Raw genomic sequence first — 21,706 nt, 5'->3', positions numbered from 1 at the left:
TCTAAAACACTTTGGATATTGCTGTATGTTTGAAATTTTTTAAAAAATAATTGTTAGAAAAATTCAGTAACATCTCATTTTTTTTATTTTGGCAAGTGACACTATTGATGTGATTTTTTTCTACTTATGGTGATGATGTCATTTCCTTTTAAAAATAATTTGTTTAAATAAAAAGGAACTCAAGAGAGATAAGTACGTAGATATTGGTATAGATGGTACATCGGCATAGATGGCAGAGCTCATGATGACAATGAGTGAACAAGGTAAGTCTGGGACAAAGGGGTGCTGGGAGATACCCAAGTTCTGGGGAGACCTCAACTTAAATCCTGTTTTGCTGCTTCCCAGCTCTGTGGCTGTGGGCAAGCCTCTCTGAGTTTGTTTCCTCAGGTAGAAGTGGGATAACGCAATGTCCTCTGAAGGGAGGCTTGTTGTGAGATGACCCAGGGAAAGCCTGGCTTGGGAGACCACAGTAAGCGCCACTCCACTGCCTGCATCTGGGAAACGTGGAGAACACTGCTACCTGGAAACCAGTCTGAAGGATACCACCAAGGCCGGCAGCATACATGCTTGGTGGGGATGAGCGGTAGGCAGAGATTCTAAGAACATCCACCACACTGAGCGAGGAGTAAGAAAGCACTCAGCTTTCTTTATGGTCCGACTCTCACATCTGTACAAGACTACTAGGAAAATCATAGCTTTAACTATACGGACCTTTCTCCAGTGGGGAGGCAGTCATTAATCAAAGAATGATGGATTTAAAATGGATAGGTCAGGGAGGGCTTCTCTGAGGAAATGCACCTGAGCAGAGATCTGAAAGAGGATAGGAGTGAAGAGGGAAAGGGAGGAAAGAGAATCCTGGGCAGAAGGAATCACATGTGCAAAGGCCCTGTGGTGGGAATGGTCATGGAGAGGATGAGAGGCTGAAGGAGCCTTGGAAGGGCCAGAGCAAAGAAACTGGCAGCTGGGCCAAGATGAGGTTTAAGATGTGGGCATCCCATACAGGACTCTTACAGGTCATGTTAAATATTTTCTTAAAATTTTTTAAATTTAGTTTTGGCTGCAGTAGATCTTTGCTGTGTGTGGGCTTTCTCTAGTTACGGCAAGTGGGGGCTCCTCTATAGTCGCTTCTCATTGCAGCGGCTTCTCTTGTTTGCAGGTCACGGGCTCTAGGGTAGCTGGGCTTCAGTAGCTGCAGCCTATGGGCCCCGTAGTTGTGGTGCATGGGCTTAGTTGCCCTGTGGGACATGGGATCTTCCCAGACCAGGGACTGAACCCATGTCCCCTGCATTGTAAGGCGGATTCCCAACGACTGGACCACCAGGGAAGTCCCTCCAATTTTTTTTTTTCCTAGAAGGTTTGAATACCTTGTATTTTATCTATTTATTAATTTTTTTTTCATGTGGGCCTTTCCCCCCCAATTTTATCATTTTTGGCTGTGCTGGGTCTTCGTTGCGGCACGGGCTTTTCTCTAATTGCAGAGAGCTGGGGCTGCTCTCGAGGAGTGGTGTGCAGGCTTCCCCCCGCAATGGCTTCTCTTTTGGAGCACGGGCTCTCGGGTGCATGGGCTTCAGTAGCTGCAGCTCCTGGGCTTTAGGGCTCCAGCTTAATAGTTGCAGTGTACCAGTGAGGTTGCTCCAAGGCACGTGGGATCCTCCTAGATTAGGGATCAAGCTCACATCTCCTGCACTGGCAGGTGGATTCTTTACCACTGAGCCACCAGGAAAGTCCCAGGAGTTTCATTTTTATTTAAGAGCAATTGAAGGGTTTTCAGGAGGGGGAAGCCATATGGCTGGTACAGTGCAAGACACTGATTTCAGGGCTGCAGGTAGAGAACAGATCTGAAGGGGGTTCAGATGGCCATAGCTGTTGTCCAGCTGAAGGATGCAAATGGCTTTGACCATGGGGATGATGCTGGAGACAGAAAGAAAGTGGATGGTTGCAAGAGCTCTTTTGGAGGTAAGTCCACCAGCCTTGGGATGTAATGGATGGAGAAGGAGGGGTTCAGCACAGTTCTTAGCTTGAACAACTGGATAGAGGCTGATGCCCTTCACTGAGAGACTACAGAGGAAGACTAGGGAGGTTTTGAAGGGGTGGGTGAGATAGGGGGAATAGCCTTGTTCCCTTTTGGACATGCCGAGTTTGCAGGACCTTTGAGATACACTGGAGGAGCAAAGCTGGCAGTTAGATGTGCAGGCTGGAGCTCAAAGGAAAGTACGGTTTGAAACACGGATTTGAGAATTGTCCTCATTCCCGCAGTAATGGCGAGTTACCCTGGTGGCTCAATGGTAACAGCAGCAAGGTGGTAATGGATACCCTGGTGTGGGTGAGATCACAAGAGGGAGTACCAAGAGAAAAAAAAGGACGACTCTTAGGGCATCAGGGGGGACTTCAAATTTAATGACTGCAGGGGAGGGGGAGGCGCCGATGTGTCTCCAAATAGGTAGAGGTGTGACTCGAAAGGCAGAAGGAAACTCAAGGAAATGTTGAATCATAAAAGCAAGGGAGGTTTCTATCATTGGTCAGAGGGGACAGTAAAGCTTTGAATAATGATCATTGGATTTAGCAACTTGGAGGTCCTCGTGACCTTGGTGAGAGATGCTTTCATCATCTCTGAAATGAGGTGGGGAAGCTAGAGAGGTGAAGACAAGGAAAGGATGGGAGACAAGGAAGTGGAGATGAGTGTAGTCATCTCGAGAGAAGCTGACTTCTGAAAAGAAGGAAAGGAAAAGGTTTCATGTGCCAGTAGCCCCACTCATCCCATCTTTTCCTAGACCTTCTCGAGACTAACTTGTTTTGCTGGTTCCCCTCCATGCTTCTCCCTTTCTCAACATACTGAAGCTATTTGGAACAATTAAGTAGGAGGCTTCCCTGGTGGTTCAGATGGTAAAGAAATCTGCTTCCATTGTGGGAGACCCAGGCTCTGACCCCTGGGTCAGGAAGATCACCTGGAGAAGGGTATGGCAACCCACTCCAGTAATCTTGCCTGGAGAATCCCATGGACAAGGGAGCCTGGCGGGCCACAGTCCTTGGGGTCGCAAAGAGTCGGACACGGCTGAGTGAGCAACGTAAACAAGAGGCACACCTTTAATCTGATCCTTCCTGAGACGCTTCATCCAAGGGAAAGTTTCACTGGGGCTTTGTTGCCCAAAGCTTTGCCTACATCTTATCTTTGTCTATGTATAGATTTTTAACCCCGGAAGGACCAAGGTTTCTGGGTTCTATTTCCTTTCATACCTGGTGAATTTCAGACACGAGGTAATTCTTTGCTGAGCTCATCTCTTCCTTATAAATCCTCACCAATTGCAGCCAATAGTAGCCAACAGGGGTGACTGGTTTTCTGCCTTCCAGCCTCTTCCTTGTGAGCTGTCAGCCTGGTAAACACATGGGCTTCCTCCCCAGTCAGAGCAGGCAGTAGCTTTACCCACGTTTTGCTAATGCAGAACATAGAACTCCTACCTTTCAAGGGTCCTACCTCAGTTTCTTTGGTTGCTTCTGCTCAAGTGCTGAGCCAATGTCACCACAGGCGAGTAACTCCATTCCTCTGGGCCTGTATCTGCACTGGCAAAATGAAGCCAACAGGACAGCCTGCTTCACAGGGCTGTTACAGGAACTGCATGAGGCCATGCAGGTACTGTGTTAGCCCAGTGTGCGAGCACTCAGGGCGTGCTGCCTGTTCAGATGGTGGAGGAGTTACATGTGTTAGTATGAGACGGACACTATGCTTATGAGTCTGATATACTAAGCAGCCGCCTTTTAAAAAGTGCTAAAGTGAGACAGCCGCCTGCCCAGGAGACAGGATACTCACTCACCCTGGCCAGTCAGTGATTTTTCTTTTCTGTAAGCACATCTACATGGGAAGCCCAATTACCATCTGTGTCAGTTACCAACAGTTATAATAATGCTGTATCACAAATCGCCCCAAAACTTGGTGGCTTTAAAGTAATAAGCATTTATTTACCTTAAGGGTCTCTGGGTTTGCAATCTGGACTGGGCTTGGCTGTGTTAGGGTTGGGGCCACTTGCCTATCAGCTGACTTTGTTTGAGGGGACAAGTATGACTTGGACACACGTCTCTCACGCTCTGGAAAGCTCACCTGGGAAGGCTTCCAGGTGGTGGCAGTAGCACTGTAAGCAGCTCAGGCAAGCCCAGTTGTGCAAGTGCTTTTCAATGCCCTGCTTACTTTATAAAGGAGGTAGCGGATGGCTTTGGAGCACAGGCACTGGAGGCCCACTGTCCAGCTTCCAAATCCATCTGCCCCACTTATGGGCTGTGATTTGGGGCAAGCAGCTTAATCTCACCAGGCCTCACTTTCCTCACCTGGACAAAGGAAATGAGAGCTGTGCCCGCCTCAGATCCCTGTTGTGAGGCCTGAGTGACCTCATCCGAGGAAAGCTCTGAGGAGTGCTGGACACACCATCAGCCAACACCACTGGCTGTGATGATGTCACTTGGGTGCCAGGCACCGTGCCGAGCACTTCCCACGCGTGACTTCGTCTTTTCGGCAACACATAAGATGGCTCTTTGACCTTTCCTTTTACAGATGAGACACAGAGTGGAAAAGGTTAAACAGCATGTCCAAGGTCACCCAGCTGACCAATGGGAGAGCCAGGATTCTACGTTAGGTCCATCTCCCTAAACTGCTCTGCTCTATTTCTCCAAGCCGTGCCCCAGGGCGTCACCAAATGCGAACGTTCCACAGCACAGAAACTAACTGAAACCCACCGGGAAACTGTGTTCATCTCAGCGTCGTGATTTGCTCTTTAATGCTACGTGCTGGGATGTGTAGTTATGGAAAGTGCATTTATGTTGTCCTTTTAGATAGTAGTCTCATCCTTGGCAGGGATATCTGGATTAGGGCGAGACCTGGGACCCAGACGGAGACTTTACCTCAGGCTACAAGGAGGTAGATCTCCTTGCAGATCTCCTCTTTGGATGCCTGATGTTATTTATCTTCGATAGCATCAACGTTTCCACCGTCCACCCTGAAATGTCTGGTGCCTGACAGATGTTTTTTTTTCTTCAGATATTTGTTTTTTAAAGGCAGAGGAGCACTCCTTGCCTCGGGTCACTGTCCCACCGATGCTATGTCGCCTGATGCGGGTGGGAGGAGATCCTAATGCCGGTCCTCACTTCCAGAGGGTTCACTGGAAAACCAAACAAGGTGGCTTAACTGGGACCTCATGAGCACTCTTGGCTTGACAGCTGCAGGATGGCAAGTCCTCCACCCTCAGATACGACCGGCTGTACTAATAACAAGCTACCAAAAAAGTCTCCCAGCCCTGCTTGCTGTGTACGGCTGTGTGAGCTCCCCCATCACGGAGCCTCCCTCATTGTCTAGCAGATGGAGGGAAAGATAAACTCTCAACTTGCACTGTGGAATCTTTGCCTAGGGCTGTTTGAAAATGAGTGAGGTTTGTGCCAGTTGCCACCCTGGTTGGAGCTAAGACGGGGCATGTGACCTCCAGACGACAGCCTGTGCTGGTCAGAGGTGGCTTTGTAGTGACCCCCAACAGATATGCCCCATCTAAGGTCCAGAGTTGGGCAAAGGGCATTTGGCTTATGGATTTTGGAGACTTAAACGCTGGGGAGAGAACAGCTTTTATTGCCCCCCTTTGACGTCTGATGTGGGAGCCTGTGTGACAGGTCTCGTGAGACCACTTCAGGAGGGGCGGGGCAGGGCCAGATGCCTGTGTGCACACACTCTGAATGAGGTCAGCGAGCAGTGAGGTGTCAGACGGAGAGGAATGAGTCCAGATTCTGGTTCCTCACAGATCCTTGGGGGGCTGCTAGCCCTTGCTCTATGTTTATTAATTTTTAAAAAATGTCCTGTGGTCGGCCTAGTTTCACTTAATGCCTAATAAAGGGAAAAACCGTTCACATAGCACCCCTGGGTCTGACACTGAGCAGCTGAAGTAAGATCCTTCACTTTCAGAGATGACAGAGACCAGCAGCCTGGGAAGAAAACAACTTCTTTAGAAGCATGCCATCCCCAGGTGAAAGTGGCAGCTGAACCCCTTATATTAAATAAGACAAAAATCAGGCGAGAAGAGATCAAACCTCCGGGGGGGGGAAAAAGCCCAAATTGCATACTTGGCTGCTGAGATTTGCTGTCTAGGAGTCCAGAATAGATGGGTCACTGCCCAACTGTCATATGTACTTCTCACAGTCCAGACATCTCTCTCCATCAAGTCCCTACATTAACATTCTCCTCACGGTACATCAAACAAGGCCTGAGAGATTGGCCAGAGTCGGCAGTGAGCTCCCTGGGCCATCAAAATCGGCTCTGCCCTCCATTTCTCACTCCCATTCCTTGCTTAGATGATCATGCTACAGATTTTTCCTTCAAAGTCCTCTTTTCCTTCAAAGAAACCAGGGTCTGTTTTCTCTCCAGTCTTTGCTGGCTGGTTAAGACACCCCGTGGTCCTCTAACAGGCCTGGCTTTCCTACCGGCAGAGGACTTGGCCCTGCACAAAGCTCTGGTGACCTTGCTGGCATGCCAGGCCTTTTGCGTTAAGATACAACTTCTTAGACTGAAGCCACGACCAAATGCTGAGACCTAACATCTACCAACAGCATACTGTGTGACGAGGACGATGAAAGTCTTGAAACACGAGCTTTCTCTCTTCATGTCTGATCTTCAGAAAGAGTTAAGACAGGGAAAGTCATCAACCCTGTTTTATAGATGAAGAAAACTGAGGCTCAGCCCCATTCACTTACCCAGCAAGTAAGCAACGGAGCCAGGATCTGACTTGTACCTATTGCCGGCCCTGCTTCTTCCAAGAGCTACCTTGGATGACCGAGTGCTTATTTTGGGAAGCACCTGGCAGCTTCCCGTTCCCCACATGACACACAGGTCATGGCTTAGAACTGTCAAGTCTCTTCACTATAACTTTTTAAAGTGAAGATTTCTACAGTTTCCACCAGTTAAGGCAGCATGTTCTGGCAGAAAGTTCATGAGCTTTGGAGACAGAGTGAACTAAGCAAGATTTTGGCTTTCTGGCTAAATAGCAACTCGATCTGGGACAGACCACTCTCTCAGAGCCCACTTTCTCATCTGCAAAATAGGCACAACAGCGCTTGTCTACAAGAGAGCTGGGAAGCTCTGCTGAGATCGTTAAGTAATGAAAGGCTGGTTCTCTCCTCTCCTCTCCTCAGCCAAGAACCCTGAAGGGCAGGCAGGACCACATAGAGGTTCTGTGGGAACCCCAACTCCATGATGCTGCAAACAGGTACTTCCTGCCTGTGTGTATCTCTGTTGTTCACCAACCGCCTGCCTAGCAAGTCTGGCATGTTTCCTTCGATTCACACCTGTGTCCTGGCCCAATCTGGGTGACATCTGTTCTGTCTGGATGATAGCTCCGAGGGCAAAATTCCTCCAGCGAGACAAAACCACACTCCTAGCAACCAGAAGTCTTTTGGCTCTGGAGCTAAACACATTCTGCTAATTCATCCTAACATTATTTCTTACACATCATCAGTTTGTCAACTAAAGCAATTGTGGCTACTGCTACTGCTAAGTCACTTCAGTCGTGTCCAACTCTGCACGACCCCATCCCTAGGATTCTCCAGGCAAGAACACTGGAGTGGGTTGCCATTTCCTTCTCCAATGCATGAGAGTGAAAAGTGAAAGTGAAGTTGCTCAGTTGTATCTGACGATTAGCGACCCCATGGACTGCAGCCTACCAGGCTCCTCCATCCATGGGATTTTCCAGGCAAGAGTACTGGAGTGGGGTGCCATTACCTTCTCCAAGCAATTGTGGAGACTGCAGAAATACAGAAAACATTTGCTGTAATTGAAACTTGGAGATTGTGACCTTGTAAAACTCTATAAACATATGCCTGCATGAGAACACACAAAATTAAAATAATTGGGTGAGGGTTGAGAAGCTGTGATTTTCCTTTTTAAAATATTCTTTAATATACACAATTATCGTTCAGTTTATAAAATGAGCATTCTAGAGAAAATCTGCTGAGGATGCTGACTCTTAAGCAGCACGCCCACACCGTTCCTGCCCACTGCCCTCATTCTGCCTGCTGGGCCTTTGACGGGTTCCACTCAGGGGGCTTGGACCAGCTTCCCCTGGCAGAAAGAACCAACCCAGGCTGGAAGGGGGAATTTCACAGGGACAAAGCCCTGGCTCACCCGGGGAGCCTTCCACACAGCACAGGCAGCTGGCTGCCTCTTCACACTGAGCACACTCTGGCTGAAGCAGTGAGCTGGCACAATGCTTTCTCCTATGGAACCAGAGAGAGAGTCAGGCCTCAGGGACAGTGACATGGATAAACTGCTTCTGAGGCTTAGATGGGAGCCAAAGGGTCTTAGCATGAGGCACACTGAACATATACATGTCCTTGGAGAGAGGTGGGTCCATCACTGCAGACAGGACCCGAGGTCTGGGTGGGCTGAGCATCTAAGGAGAAGCAGGACATCAAGGCCAGTACCATCGCAGGCAATGAGCATCCGTAGAGCCCCCGAGGCCAGGCAGATGGTGGCACGTAGCTCAGTGTGGCTTTTCGAAGAGGTATTCAAGATCCGGGGCCCGCAGTCGCTGCTCTTTGTTTTTGTTCTTAGCAAAGTCTCTCAACAGGGCCATGACTTCGTTTTCAAATATTTCTGGGGCTGGTTTTGCTTCTGTAAGGATGAGCAAAAAGAATTACGTTGGTCAGTCAACTGTCAGATGTATAAAGATCTTTTTTTAAAAAATATTTATTTATTTGAACACACGCGGTCTTAGTTGCAGCACACAGGATCTTTGATCTTTGTTTTGGCAGGTGGGATCCAGTTGCCTGACCAGAGATCATATCCATGCCCCCTGCATGGGGAGCACGGAGACTTAGTCACTGGACCACGAGGAAAATCCCGATAGTATAAGGACTTTAAAACTTGAAACTCTGGCTCGGCCTAAAACCACAGTGGGTACACAGAGCAGCTGCATTCTTTCTCTGGATATACACGCAGCCTGCACCACAGGCTGGCAACCCACGGCAGCCGGTATTTGTAAAGAGCGTTACTGGAACAGCTGCTCTCACTTGTTTACATATTGTCCGTGGCTGCCTCTGTGCTACGATGGCAGGGCTGAGCAGTTGCCACAGAGACCATATGGCCGCAAGACGACAGCATTTATTATCTGGCCCAGCATTTATTATTTGGACAAGCACAGCTGACCCCTGGCCTGTCCAGCCTTGGCTATTCCATTTTGCTTTGCATTCAGCACTTCAGTTGTTTTTGGAATACTGTGTTTTTCCTTCTAGTCTGTTAATTTCCTGAGGCAAAAGTCCTTGGATGTTAAGTGATAGCAACTGATAACTCCAGTAAACTTAAAACATAAAAGAATTCACTGGAAGGCTATAACAGAGGCCCATAAAACCGACAGGAACCTGTAGAACCAGATTTGGATGGAGGCAACAAAGGCACCAAGAGCAGAGAGGAGAGGATGCCAGCCTCAGGGCAGCAGGAGTCTGGCGGATGCTGCACACCTCTAACCTTTCTTTCTACCCCCGAGTCTCTCACTTAAGCAAAGCCTCCCAAGCAAAGCCTCCCAAACAAAGCCTCCCATTGGGAAAGCTTGGGTACTAAGCTTTGGAATTACCCTCCTAGCAACACTAAACACAACGTCAGGAGAGGGCATTCCTCAAACCAAAGTCTGATTTTCCCTCATTTGGCACACAGCTGGCATCTGGTGGGCCTGGCGTCTGTTGTTTTGTGTGACAATCAGAGTAAGATCGAGGCGATTTCAGTTTCCCCCTAGAATGCTGAAAACTGGACAGAACACCCCATTCATCCCAACAAGAAAAAGTCAGATAAACTAGAAACATCATAACTTTTTTGAAGTCATCAGAAAGCTGAGGTCACAGGCACCCAAAGAAAATGAAACAAGGAAAGAAAGGCCCTTCAAAGGAGAAAATGGACATGAACACACATGCTCACTTGAGACAGGGCACAGGAGGAAGGGGCACTGGGCACCATACAAACAGGCAAGAATTTAGCTAAAATTGTTCACCAACTACTGGAAGCCAAGTGTAGGTGAGCATGAGTGTAAAATCTCTGGGAGCCACAGACACAAGGGGGATCTGCACCAATGGGCAGGTTCTTCTCAACAACCCCTCACTGAGTATGCTCACGATGAAGACAGGGTCCAGAGCAGGAGGCTGCAGAAAGCCTCCCTCAGCAATGGAGGCCAGGAGTAGGGGAGCAGAAAAACATTGCTCCCACTGCCCCCCACCAAAAGCATAAACCCCAGCCTAGTCCTTGTTCTCTACAGAACAAAAGCTTCAAGGGTCTGGGAATAGGTCAGTGAGTCCTGTCTCCTATAGGGTCCATGTGAGGACCCGCTTGGGCTAGTGGAAGAATAAAAGAAAAAAATCCTCTACCCCTGTGGGACCAGCAGGATCACTGAAAAAAGACCCTCCACCATGACTCATGGTCACAGGGCCGGAAACTGGACCAGGACAACAGAGAACAGCCTCCCGATCTCCTGTCCCCAAATTAACAAGCACCGTCTGGGGGAGGGCAACACCACGGACAGCCCTTTTGAGGCACAGAAATACAGGAAAGCGCACATGGTAAGCCGTGCTTCCCTGGTGGCTCAGTGGTAAAGAAGCCACCTGCCAGTGCAGAAGACGTGGGCTCAATACCTGGGTCGGAAAGATGCCTGGAGAAGGAAGTGGCAACCCACTCCAGTATTCTTGCCTGGGGAATCTCATGGACAGAGGAATCTGATGGGTTACAGTCCACTGGGTCTGAAGAGTCAGACACAACTGAGCACACAGGTATGCATATATACTGTAAGCCCTAGGGCAATCACTAAAAAAATTATAAAGAGCTGTAAGAAACCAATGGTGGAGATAAGACGAAATTTTAAAAACTCAAAACCCACAGAAGTAGAGGGGAAGAGAACAAAAAACAGTCGGTAGGAATAGAAAACAAACCAAAAAAAAGATGGTAAGTTTTAATTCAATCACACTGGTAGTTATATGCAAATGGCCAAAACACACCAATGAAAAAACGTATTGTAAGATCAGATTAAAAAGAATGACAATATAAGCTATCTATAAGAAGCTCAACTTCAATATAAAGCCAAAGATACATTAAAAGACTTCCAGGTTGGCCCTGAATATTTCCCACTCCCCTGTGTACAAGCCCTGTGGAAACTAAGTGCAATTATGGTGTATAATTTCTTGAGAAGGGTCCATTAAAAAATGGAGCGTGTTCTCTTAACTCTTTTTCCCTGGCTGAAATATAGACACGACAGATAGAGCCTCGGCAGCCATCTTGAGGTCATGAGGTAGCCAACATGGGGGAGGGTGAAGGAACAAGTCAAGAGGAATCCGGCCTTAATGACTCTGAAACCCCTCTGTGTGTTCTGGAGGGCCTAACTCTGAACTTCTGTTATGAGAAAGAAAAACCCAGTTCTGTCTTCCTTAAGCCATTGTTGTTTTGGGGTTCTATTACTCACAGCCAAAGCTAACCCTAACTATACACAGTGAGAATTCATTCCTCACAAAGCTGGCATGGAGAGAGAGACTCCCAGGGACTTTATGCTAGGCAGCCAGCACTCTCTCGTTCCACTTCATTCCTGCCCTGGTTTTTCTTCAACTTTCCCTCTGATGCTAGGAGTTTCCCACACAATTTCACTAAGTTCTCTTTTTGCTTAAGTTGGACGGAATCAGTTTTTATTGTTTGCAAACAAAGGACCTTAACTCATAAGACAAATTTTGCACATTTTGGAAAAATCTCGAGAGGTTGGGTTGAGTGTCTACAAAAGAAAAACAAATTGCCCATGATACCTTTCCAGACTCAAATCAGCCCACATCATCCTGTTTTTCACCTTATGCTGCTTATCATGCCTAATACCTGTAGCCCAGTAGTAAATATCCCAGTCGTTACTCGGCTCATTAATCAGGCGATCGTAGAGGTTCAGCTGTTTCTCCGTCATGTGCTGCAGATGTTCCTTAGCGAAGAGGCTAGTCAAGAGAGAGAAAGAAGTTGAAAAGACCGTCTCTAGCCAGAGAGAAGCAACCTCCATTCTCCTCTTCCCCTACCTAAGCAGGATGCAGTTTTCCAGCATTCCCCTCTTTCTGCTCTCATAGAGCAGCCGGGCTCGTTTGGTTTCTATGGATTCATCAGTTCGCTCCTGCCACGGAGGCAAAGGGATTTCAATCATATCCTTCTGGGAATCGTTCGGGCTGTCACCTCTGTAGCAGCGTCTACATGACGTCATGCTGAGTGAAGGAGACACTAGGTGGCGCCTTGACAGAGCAAGCATCTGAAACAAAAAAGCCACATCTTTTTTTTTTTTCTTTTTGGCCAAGGTGGGCAGGATCTTAAGCTCCCCAACCACAGATTGAACCCAGGTCCGTCGCAGTGAAAGCCCAAGTCTTAACCACTGGACTACCAAGGAACTGCCTCCCATAAGCACCTTTTTAACAAGGATGACCATCCTTGTCATTCACTCAACATATGAACCAGGTGCAAGATGCATCTCATCTCCTTTAGACCTTAAGAAGTTACGTCAACTTTATAATAAGCATAGGTGGAGTTTAATCTTTAAAAATTGTGAACTACTATGTTATACACCTGAAACTTATAAAATATTGTAAATCAACTACACCTCAATTAAAAAAAAAAGTTATGCTGATACTGTCCCCACTTTACAGCTTAGGAAGCTGAGACTCAGAGAGGTTAAATGACTCACCAAGATCACCCAAATATTAAGAATAATTCCTGAGGTTTGGAACCCAGCTCTGACTGCAAACATGTTCTTAACCAGTGCCTTTCCTGAAAGTCTCCAATGGAAATATTTTCTTCTTCCCTTAAAATTCTCACAATATGGTTTGCATTCTAGTCACCTGCCTGTGTTAAAATCTGAGCATACAGTGATGGCAAGGCCCCTAACTCCTCAAAGTTTCCCAATATAGAGAAGGGCCAAAACTATCAAGATTCAATGAGAAGGTGGTGACGTCAGCAAGATGGTGTTAATAGGAAGCCCCACACTTTCCTTCTCCTGCGAAGACAGCAACTCCCAACACATGGACCAGTTTCCTTCATGGTAAATCCAGAAACCAGCTAAGAGGCTCCTGAACCCTAGGTGAGCACAAAAACAGCTGCATCACAGCTAAAAAATTCCCAGGCCTCATTCACCATAGTCCCTGCCCCTGGCTCAGCCCAGTGCAACTGGAGAAAATTCTCAGCCACTGGCTTCTCCCTGGGGAGGGAAAGAAACGACTGAAACAGACGTCCAACATGTGGCCCTTCATGGGGAGGCCTGGGTGACTGGCTTCCGTCTTGTCTGAATCGAAGTGTGACAGAAAAGGTGCCAGGCTGGGGGCTGCTGAGAACTAGGTGAGGGTTTGGACTAGCACACGGTTACTTGCCATCATCCCTACCAGTGGCTCAGCACAAAACTAGAAGAAAACCCCCAATTTTTGGCTTCTCCCTGGGGAGGAAGAGTTGGCATGTGTGTCCAACGTTCCAGCTTTCTGGGTAGCTGCCTGAAAGAAAGTTTTCTTTTTTGCCTGTCTCAGAGCACTAACAGGATCCGGTATACTCTAGGTATCTGGGGGGGGGTCTCTGAAAACAAAAAAAAGCTGGGTGGCTTGCTGCTGCTCTGAGGACCCATGGTACAGCAGACAGAGGCCAACAGAAAGAAAAAGGAGCATGCATCCCAAACTCCTGCTTTCCAAGGAGATGTACAAGAGACTAATTTCTGTCTTGGCCAACCTGCAGCACTCATGGGACCTGGGATACTCTAGAAATCTGGAATGGGCTGACAAGAGCTGGGGAAGTTGCAGCAGCTACAGAGAACCTGCAGTACCATAAACAGACACAAGAGGGAGCCAGAGATTATGAGCACTTGAAAACAGAAGCCAGCAAATCCTGCTGGTGGGGAATTTACATGCACAAGTCTAGAGAAGACATTTCATACAAAAAGTTTGAGAGGCCCCCAGATTCTCTGACAGGACTGATGGAAAAGATCTTTTCTTGTACAAAGAAAAGACTGGGAGGTGGTTATTTTTTTTCAAATGCATGGATCTAATTAAGCACAAAGTTCCAAGGTGCATGAGAAACAGCAAAACAAGGCCTACCCAAAGACACAAAATAAACTTCCAGCAACCAATCCTGGAAACAGACGTATATGAATTACCTGACAAATAACTCAAAAAAGGTTGTCACCAAGATGTTCAGTAAGCTGAGGAAAACAACGCATAACCAAAATAAGAATACTGACAGGAAAAAAAAAAGTTTTAAAATTGGAACTGAAAAATAACAATTTTGAAAAATTCACCACAAAAGTTAAACAGCATACTTGATCAACCAGAAAAAAAAAAAAATCAGTGAACTCAGTTTACTTGAAGACTACTCATTCACAGGAAGAAAATGAAAACAAATGAGTGAGATAAGCTTGGGAGACATCACCAACTGATCAATATAAATACTATGGGAGTTCCAGAAGGAGAAAAGAAAGAGGGGCAGGAAGATTACCTAAGGGAAAAATGGCTCAAAACTTCCCAAATTGGGGGAAAGAAATGGACATCCAAATTGAAGCAGCAGATGACACTATCCTTATAGCAGAAAGTGAAGAGGAACTAAAGAGCCTCTTGGTGAAAGTGAAAAAGGAGCGTGAAAAAACATTCAAAAAACTAAGATCATGGCATCCAGTCCCATCACTTCATGGCAAACAGATGGGGAAACAATGGAAACAGTGACAGACTTCTTTTTGGGATCCACAATCACTGCAGATGGTGAGTGCAGTCATGAAATTAAGACACTTGCTTCCTGGAAGAAAAGCTATGACAAACCTAGACAGCATATTAAAAAGCAGAGACATTACTTTGCCAACAAAGGTCTGTATAATCAAAGCTATGGTTTTTCCAGTAGTCATGTATGGACGTGAGAGTTGGACCATAAAGAAAGCTGAGTGCCAAAGAACTGATGCTTTTGAACTGTGGTATTGGAGAAAACTCTTGAGAGTCCCTTGGACAGCAAGGAGATCCAATCAGTCAATCCTAAAGGAAATCAATCCTGAATATTCATGGAAGGACTGATGCTGAAGCTGAAGCTCACCTGATGTGAAGAACTGACTTATAAGAAAAGACCTTGATGCTGGGAAAGTTTGAAGGCCGCAGGAGAAAGGGCAACAGAGAATAAGATGGTTGGATGGCATCACCCAGTCAATGGACATGAGTTTGAGCAAGCTCCGGGAGCTGGTGATGGACTGGAAAGCGTGGCTTGCTGCAGGCCATGTGGTTGCAAAGCGATGGACACTGAGCGACTGAACGCACAAAAAGGAGCCAAAGGACAGTAGATAATAACACAAAAGTATATGAAAGCATAAAGCTTCATATCAAAAACCTAGACAAACACAGGCTACTATAACACTGCAATGATGGTAGGTAAATCACGTTTAATTCTGACTTAAAAGACAAAGACATTTTAAAAAGCTATAAAATATACTGCTGCTGCTAAGTCACTTCAGTTGTGTCCAACTCTGTGCAACCCCACAGATGGCAGCCCACCAGGCTCCCTCATCCCTGGGATTCTCCAGGCAAGAACACTGGAGTGGGTTGCCATTCCCTTCTCCAATGCATATAAGTGAAAAGTGAAAGTGAAGTTGCTCAGTCGTGTCCAACTCTTCGAGACCCCATGGACTGCAGCCTACCAGGCTCCTCTGTCCACGGGATTTTCCAGGCGAGAGTACTGGAGTGGGGTGCCATTGCCTTCTCTGATAAAATATACTAGTGGATACAAAATAAAATATGGCATTGTAATATCAGTAACATAAGGTGGGAGGTGTAAAAGAGAAGTTTTCGGATGAGACTGAGCTATTATCAGCTTAAAATACATTATAAAATGCTTAATGCAAGCCCTGTGGTAACCACAAAGGAAACATTTACACACAACAGAAAATGAGGAAGGAATCAAAGCATGTCTATAGAAAAATATCAACAAAACACAAAAGATGACAGCGAGAGGAGAAGGACACAAAGCGACAAAGCAGAAAACAATGAACAGAATGGCAACTCTAAGTCCTCTCTATCAGTAATATTTTAAATGTGAACAGATTAAACTCCCCAATCAAAAGACACACAGAGACTGAAGGGATTTTTAAAAACCCACAAAATCCAACTATATGCCTTACAAGAAACTCATTTTAGATGTAGGCTGAAAGTGAAAGTGTGAAACACATTCCACTGCAAATAGAAACCAAAAGAGAGCACAGATGGCCCTACTTTCATTAGGCAAAACAAACTTTAAGTCAAAAGTATCAAAACAGATTTTAAAAGGCCCTGAAATAATGATGAAAGAGTCAACTCACCAAAAGGGTACAACAATTAGACATACAACCAACAGCTGAACACCAAAATATATGAAGCAAATATTGACAGATCTGAACGGAGAAACTGCAACACAATAGTTGCGGATTTCAAAAGCCACTTTCAATATGGAGAGAACACCTAGACAGAAGATCAATAAGGAAGTAGAGGACAGGAACAACAATGTAAGCCAAATGGGCCAAAAATACACACACAGAACATGCCACCCAACAGCGGCAGAATACACATTATTTTCAAGCACTCTAAGAACATTCTCCAGGACAGAGAGCATGTTAGGTTACGAGTTTCAACAAAAAAGATCGAAATCATACAAGGCATCTTTTCTGACCACAACAGAATAAAACTAGAAATCAAGAGAAGGAAAACTGGAAAATTCACAAATAAGAGAAAACTGAACAACACCCTCACTTTTGAACTGGGTCAAAGGAGAAATAAAAAGGGAATCATAAAATATCTGGAGACAAAAACACATCACAAAATCATGAAATTGGCAAAGAGCAGTATTAAGAGAAAATTTTAGTGTTAACAGCCTATATTCAAAACGAAAAAAGGTCTTATGAAACCATGTGAAATCAAGACAGACACTAGAGAAGACTTAAAAAGAGCAGAGAGGCTTAAAAACAGAGACAGAAGGCACCCAGAAGGTGTCCGGCCAGTTCCACCTGCAAATAGGTGAAATCGGAATTGAGTCTCTCACGAAGACTGATGGTTCAACGATATTACGAGACAAGCACACAGCGGGCTCAGGCCAGGGTGGATGTAACCTGAATCTCCTGCGTTGCAAGATCAACCTCTCCTTGGGTCTGTCCTTGCCTGGGCTGTATAAGACAGGTAGATGCTTCTCTCGGTCTCCACAACTTCAGAGGAAGACGAGGCACAGTTCCCACTCTGGCCTGCCCAGGAGTCTAGAACCCCCCATTTTTCTCACCCGCGCAAAAGCCGGGAACACCGCGACCACCGCCATTTTTCCCGACCCGCATCAAAGGCCTACAGCCCAGCCACTTCCGGATACTTTCGAACACCAGGGCCTCCGACAGCGGCGCCTAAGACTTGAGCAGGAAGATGCGTCCTCGCGTATGGCGGAAGTGGCTGTGCGTGTGACGCCGGCGGCGGGGGGGGGCGGGACCTGGGGCCGAGAGCGGTTCGCGCGCTTCGGGCCTAGTCCAGACTCGCCGCCGCCGCCGCCATATTCCCGGTAACGGGGGCGCGCGGCCGGGGGCCGGCTGGGCCGGAAGAGGGTTTGGGGACGGCGCTGAGGCGGGGAGGGGGTCGGTTGAGTTTGGGACAACCGGAGTTGGCGGGCGGCGGGAGGCGCGGGCCTTTGAGGGAGGGGGCCGAGGGCGTCGGGCCGGGTCTGTGGGGAGGGAGCGGGGCGGGCCTAGCCGGGGGCGAGGACTAAGGCCTGGGTGGGGAGCGGAGGTGGCTGGAGCTCCGGGAGCCGCAGGGACTTCTAGCCCGGACTGCTTGGGGCCTCGGCAGGTGCGGCGGGCTGGGCCTGCGGGCTTCGCCGCGGTCGTTCTTCGAAGCGCCATCCGAGGGCCCGTAGGAGCAGAGGCCTGGACTTTCTCGTCGCGCCACGGGCAGCTGCGGCGCAGCTCCGGTCGGGCCCGAGGGTGATGGGCAGCGAGCCCCGCGAGCCCCGGTGGCCTGGGAGAGCGAGGGGCGGCGCGAGGCCGGGGGCGGGGCGGAGCGGGTGGGGCCGAGCTCGGACTGCCGGGATGCTGCGTCTCTGGAGACGGGAGGTTGGCAACCAGTGCCCTCCTTCCAGCCCAGGACCCTTATGCTTTGTAACTCTTGCTTCTTTCTGGATACCGCAGTGGCATCTTTCTTGCTTTGTCCGTTCTCCGGGCGCGAGATCTTCCTTCCGAAGCCATGTCAGAAGGAGTTGACTTGATTGATATATACGCTGACGAGGAATTCAATCAGGTGAGGAGTCCTCTGGAGCAGTGGGATTTTCCTGTACCGGCCGAGGAATCTCTTGCAGCAAACTTGCAGGGGTCCCAAGCTCTGTCAGTGGTAGAAGATTTGCTCGGCCTGAACACACGTCTGTCAGATCTAAAATCTTCCCTCTAGCGCAGACTTTCAGGACTTACGCCTATTCCGCTTATGTCAACTAAAGCCTCCAGGCTTAATTTTAAAAGCTTTGATTTAAGAGCAAATAAAAATTAGGTTTAATAGAGTGGTTTATCAACCTGTGGAACTTGATTCTCCAGTAAGCCAAAGTTGAACATCAGTCTCGTGGAAGACTGCTACGCTAAGTCGCTTCAGTCTCGTCCAACTCTGTGCGGCCCCATAGACAGCAGCCCACCAGGCTCCCCCGTCCCTGGGATTCTCCAGGCAAGAACACTGGAGTGGGTTGCCATTTCTTTCTCCAATGCATGAAAGTGAAAAGTGAAAGTGAAGTCACTCAGTCGTGTCAGACTCGTAGGGACCCCATGTACGGCAGCCTACCAGGCTCCTCCATCCATGGGATTTTCCAGCAAGAGTGCTGGAGTGGGGCGCCATCGCCTTCTCTGACTAGCCACATTTAAAAATCAGAATTAGGTGTTCTGTAGCATTCACGAAGACAATGTTGATATGTGTTCCTTTGAGAGTCTCTCAAATTGCAGCTGGAGAAATGTAGTACCCCTTCGCTTCAAAAGGCAGTGCAAGTATGAAAGATAACTTTAACATTTAATGTCAGTTGTTTTCAGCCTTCCTTGTTTCAGAAGTAGCTTGACTCTGGTCTCAAGAAGTCCATAGGCTTTTTAATGTTAGTTTTTTAGTAATAACCTTTATTGATGATGTTTAATTGGTGGGAGGAGGTAAAGGTATTGGACAAGCAAGTTCAGAAGCAGATAGAGACCCACTCACGTACTCTGAGTTCAGTTTGTTGATCTCTTTATGATATGTCAAGAAAATTATACAGTGATCTCCCTTGAAACAATCATCTCATATACAGGTCAATTCAGAAAAGATCTCAAGAATGTTCAAAAGTCTGTATTTAAAACTTAATATCCTGCCTGGATTATTTTCAGCACTATTCTACTTGAGTAACCTGGTTTTCCCCATTTTCATCTTTCAATGGCTATATGTAAGGGCCTATAAAGAGGATTTAAAAAACAAAACCAGGCTAGAGAAGGAAAGTGGAGAAGGCAATGACAACCCACTCCAGTCTTCTTGTCTGGAAAATCCCATGGATGGAGGAGCCTGGTAGGCTGCAGTCCATGGGGTCACTAAGAGTCGGACACGACTGAGCAACTTCACTTTCACTTTTCACTTTCATGCATTGGAGAAGGAAATGGCAACCACTCCAGTGTTCTTGCCTGGAGAATCCCAGGGATGGGGGAGCCTGGCTGGCTGCCGCTTATGGGGTCGCGCAGAATCAGACACGACTGCAGTGACTTAGCAGCAGCAGCAGAGAAGGAAAGTGCTCTGGACCCTGATTTTTTTTTTTTAACTTATTTTGTACTGTGGTATAGCCTATTAACAATGTTGTGATAGAGAAGGGACTCAGCCACACATGTATCTGTTCTCTGCCAAACTTCACTCATATTCAGGCTGCCATAAAACATTGAGCAGAGTTCCATGTGCTATACAGTATGGACCCTGACTTTGATGTGAAGCAGCAGACGAGGTTTATATATGCCGTTATGTGCCATTTCTTTCACTTGGCAAAAGTTGATCATTTTCCCATGTCTTCTCAGGCAAACTGCAGTCGTCTACATGTGGCTGCTGATTAACTTAAATACATGAAAATCTTTCTTTAAATTTCAAATAAGTCAATTATTTATGGATAAAAAGAAAGACTTAGTATGTTTAGTTACCATTTGCTTTCCTGAATTTTTCATATTACTTTGAATCAAGACTCTTACTACTATTTTTGTTATTCTTTTAAATATAAGATAGCAAGAAAAAAAAGTCTCCTTTAATTCTTTTCTATTACTGATTTTAAAAACCTCGTTTCCCCTTAATTTCATTATCTGTGGGTTGACGACAGTGCTGCTGCTGATTCACTCTGGGAAATGGATTGAACAGGGTCCTTGACCACAGATTTAGCCACATGTGGTCTGAGAAGTGAGATTTCATAATTTCTTAAGCAGTATTGCTTGTCGGTCATAGACAAGACAGGTCTCATCCACTGAGTTGTTAGTCTCAACAATTTGATCTCTGGTCTCCTCAGTTAAACAGGACTGTGTGTGTGTGAAATGAAGTAGATATTTGTACCGAAATGACAATTTGGTACTTGGTTAAGTTGAAGAAAGTATAGATTTTCAATGTCTTATGTCGTGGGGAACGTCAGGAAAGGGTGCTTTTTCCCCTCACAAATGAGTTAATTTTTAGCAAAGCTGGTTTTAGTAGAATTTGGAAGCTTTGGAGAAGTGGTAAAAGCTGTTTGACTGGGATTGTAGAAGTAAGCTTAGATTGAAGGCCAACAGTACAGATTGTGTTTTAGAATGTTATAGGAATGCTACTAATTCACCCCAACTTACCCCTGCACAAGAACCTTGTCATGTGTACTTTGCTCCCCAGGGAGCAAAGCACTGTTCCTAGATGGAACCCTGTGGTGCTGACTCCAGATATGTTACAGTATGTGCTACAAAAGCGTCTTTTGCAGAGCTACTTCACTTGTGTTACAGAGGGAACCTCGGAGTTCATAGGGTCTCTCTTGGGCTGAGGAGAACAACTCGGAAAGTGACTGAAAGCTGCCATCCCTGCTGAGTGTTTCATCTCTTTTCTGTTTCTCGTGCTGAGACGGGTGCTTTGCACAGTATGCTCAGTTTCCTCAGCAAATAGTTACTGAGCTGCTTCTGTTTGCTAGGCATCGTGTTAGAACTAGTGAGATAAAAGGGGAAACATGGATTTGTGTGGTCAAGAGGTTCTATTCCTGGTGGTCGACAGCAACGGACCGTGATAGGGAAGGAGAGTAAGGTGAGAACTGTGGAAATAGTAATCACAAAGCCAAAAAGCATTGAGCTTTGGTTACAGTTATAAGAAAATTAACTCACATAGGTTGCTTTGAGTAAAAGCTTTATTACTGTGTCTTCCCTGGTGGCTCAAACAGTAAAGAATCTGCCTGCAGTGCAGGAGGCCTGGGTTCGATCCCTGGGTCAGAAGATCCCCTGGAGAAGGGAATGGAAACCCATTCTAGTATTCTTGTCTGGAGAATTCCATGCACAGAGGAGCCTGGCCAGCTGGAGTTCATGGTGTCACAGAAGAGTCGGACACGACTGAGTGACTGACACTTTAAGATATCAGGAAAGGGCTGGCAAGTAGGAACATTGAGCATTCAGGTGGGGAAGTTCTTATTTAAATTCAAACATCATGCAAGTTCTCTTTTGTAAACCAAGAAGCTTCCTGAGACAATCACAGCTATTCCTCTGCTATAAAA

The 21,706-nt window shown here is 46.8% G+C and overlaps 2 protein-coding genes across 7 annotated transcripts in view; one reads left to right on the top strand and one right to left on the bottom strand.

Moving 5' to 3' along the window:
- Nucleotides 1-7,893: 7,893 nt before the first annotated feature.
- On the bottom strand, nucleotides 7,894-17,357 carry SDHAF2 (succinate dehydrogenase complex assembly factor 2). Its single transcript, XM_004019588.5, has 4 exons — nucleotides 17,264-17,357; nucleotides 12,043-12,266; nucleotides 11,855-11,964; nucleotides 7,894-8,632 (listed from the first exon to the last, which is right to left on the bottom strand). Exons 1-4 carry the CDS (start codon nucleotides 17,297-17,299, stop codon nucleotides 8,502-8,504), a joined length of 501 nt encoding a protein of 166 aa, XP_004019637.1. The 5' UTR covers nucleotides 17,300-17,357; the 3' UTR covers nucleotides 7,894-8,501.
- Nucleotides 17,358-17,469: 112 nt separating this feature from the next.
- CPSF7 (cleavage and polyadenylation specific factor 7) overlaps nucleotides 17,470-21,706 on the top strand; it is a 22,871-nt gene continuing 18,634 nt past the window's right edge. For 2 of the 6 annotated variants that reach the window (XM_027959888.2, XM_027959885.2), the window contains exons 1-2: nucleotides 17,470-17,530; nucleotides 18,153-18,261. In XM_027959888.2, coding sequence (XP_027815689.1) covers nucleotides 18,208-18,261 — 54 coding nt within the window. In that variant the 5' untranslated portion in view covers nucleotides 17,470-17,530; nucleotides 18,153-18,207. Of the gene's footprint in view, nucleotides 17,604-17,732; nucleotides 17,815-18,152; nucleotides 18,262-21,706 lie in introns of those variants that run through there. The other 4 variants (XM_060404025.1, XM_027959886.2, XM_060404026.1 and 1 more) reach the window with 2 other exon arrangements.

The sequence above is a fragment of the Ovis aries genome, chromosome 21 (genome assembly GCF_016772045.2).
Source record: "Ovis aries strain OAR_USU_Benz2616 breed Rambouillet chromosome 21, ARS-UI_Ramb_v3.0, whole genome shotgun sequence".
In the NCBI taxonomy this organism is placed as follows: domain Eukaryota; kingdom Metazoa; phylum Chordata; class Mammalia; order Artiodactyla; family Bovidae; genus Ovis; species Ovis aries.
The sequence above is the reverse complement of the archived record's forward strand: the minus strand, read 5'-3'. Positions and strand labels throughout refer to the sequence as shown.

Excerpts from the sequence above, each read along its gene's own strand:
- SDHAF2 (XM_004019588.5), bottom strand. The coding sequence starts at position 17,299 with ATGGCGGTGGTCGCGGTGTTCCCGGCTTTTGCGCGG. Across the intron at positions 12,267-17,263 it reads TGTTCCCGGCTTTTGCGCGG|ATGCTTGCTCTGTCAAGGCG; the intron begins GTGAGAAAAATG and ends TTTTTGTTTCAG. Across the intron at positions 8,633-11,854 it reads TATTTACTACTGGGCTACAG|AAGCAAAACCAGCCCCAGAA; the intron begins GTATTAGGCATG and ends TCATCCTTACAG.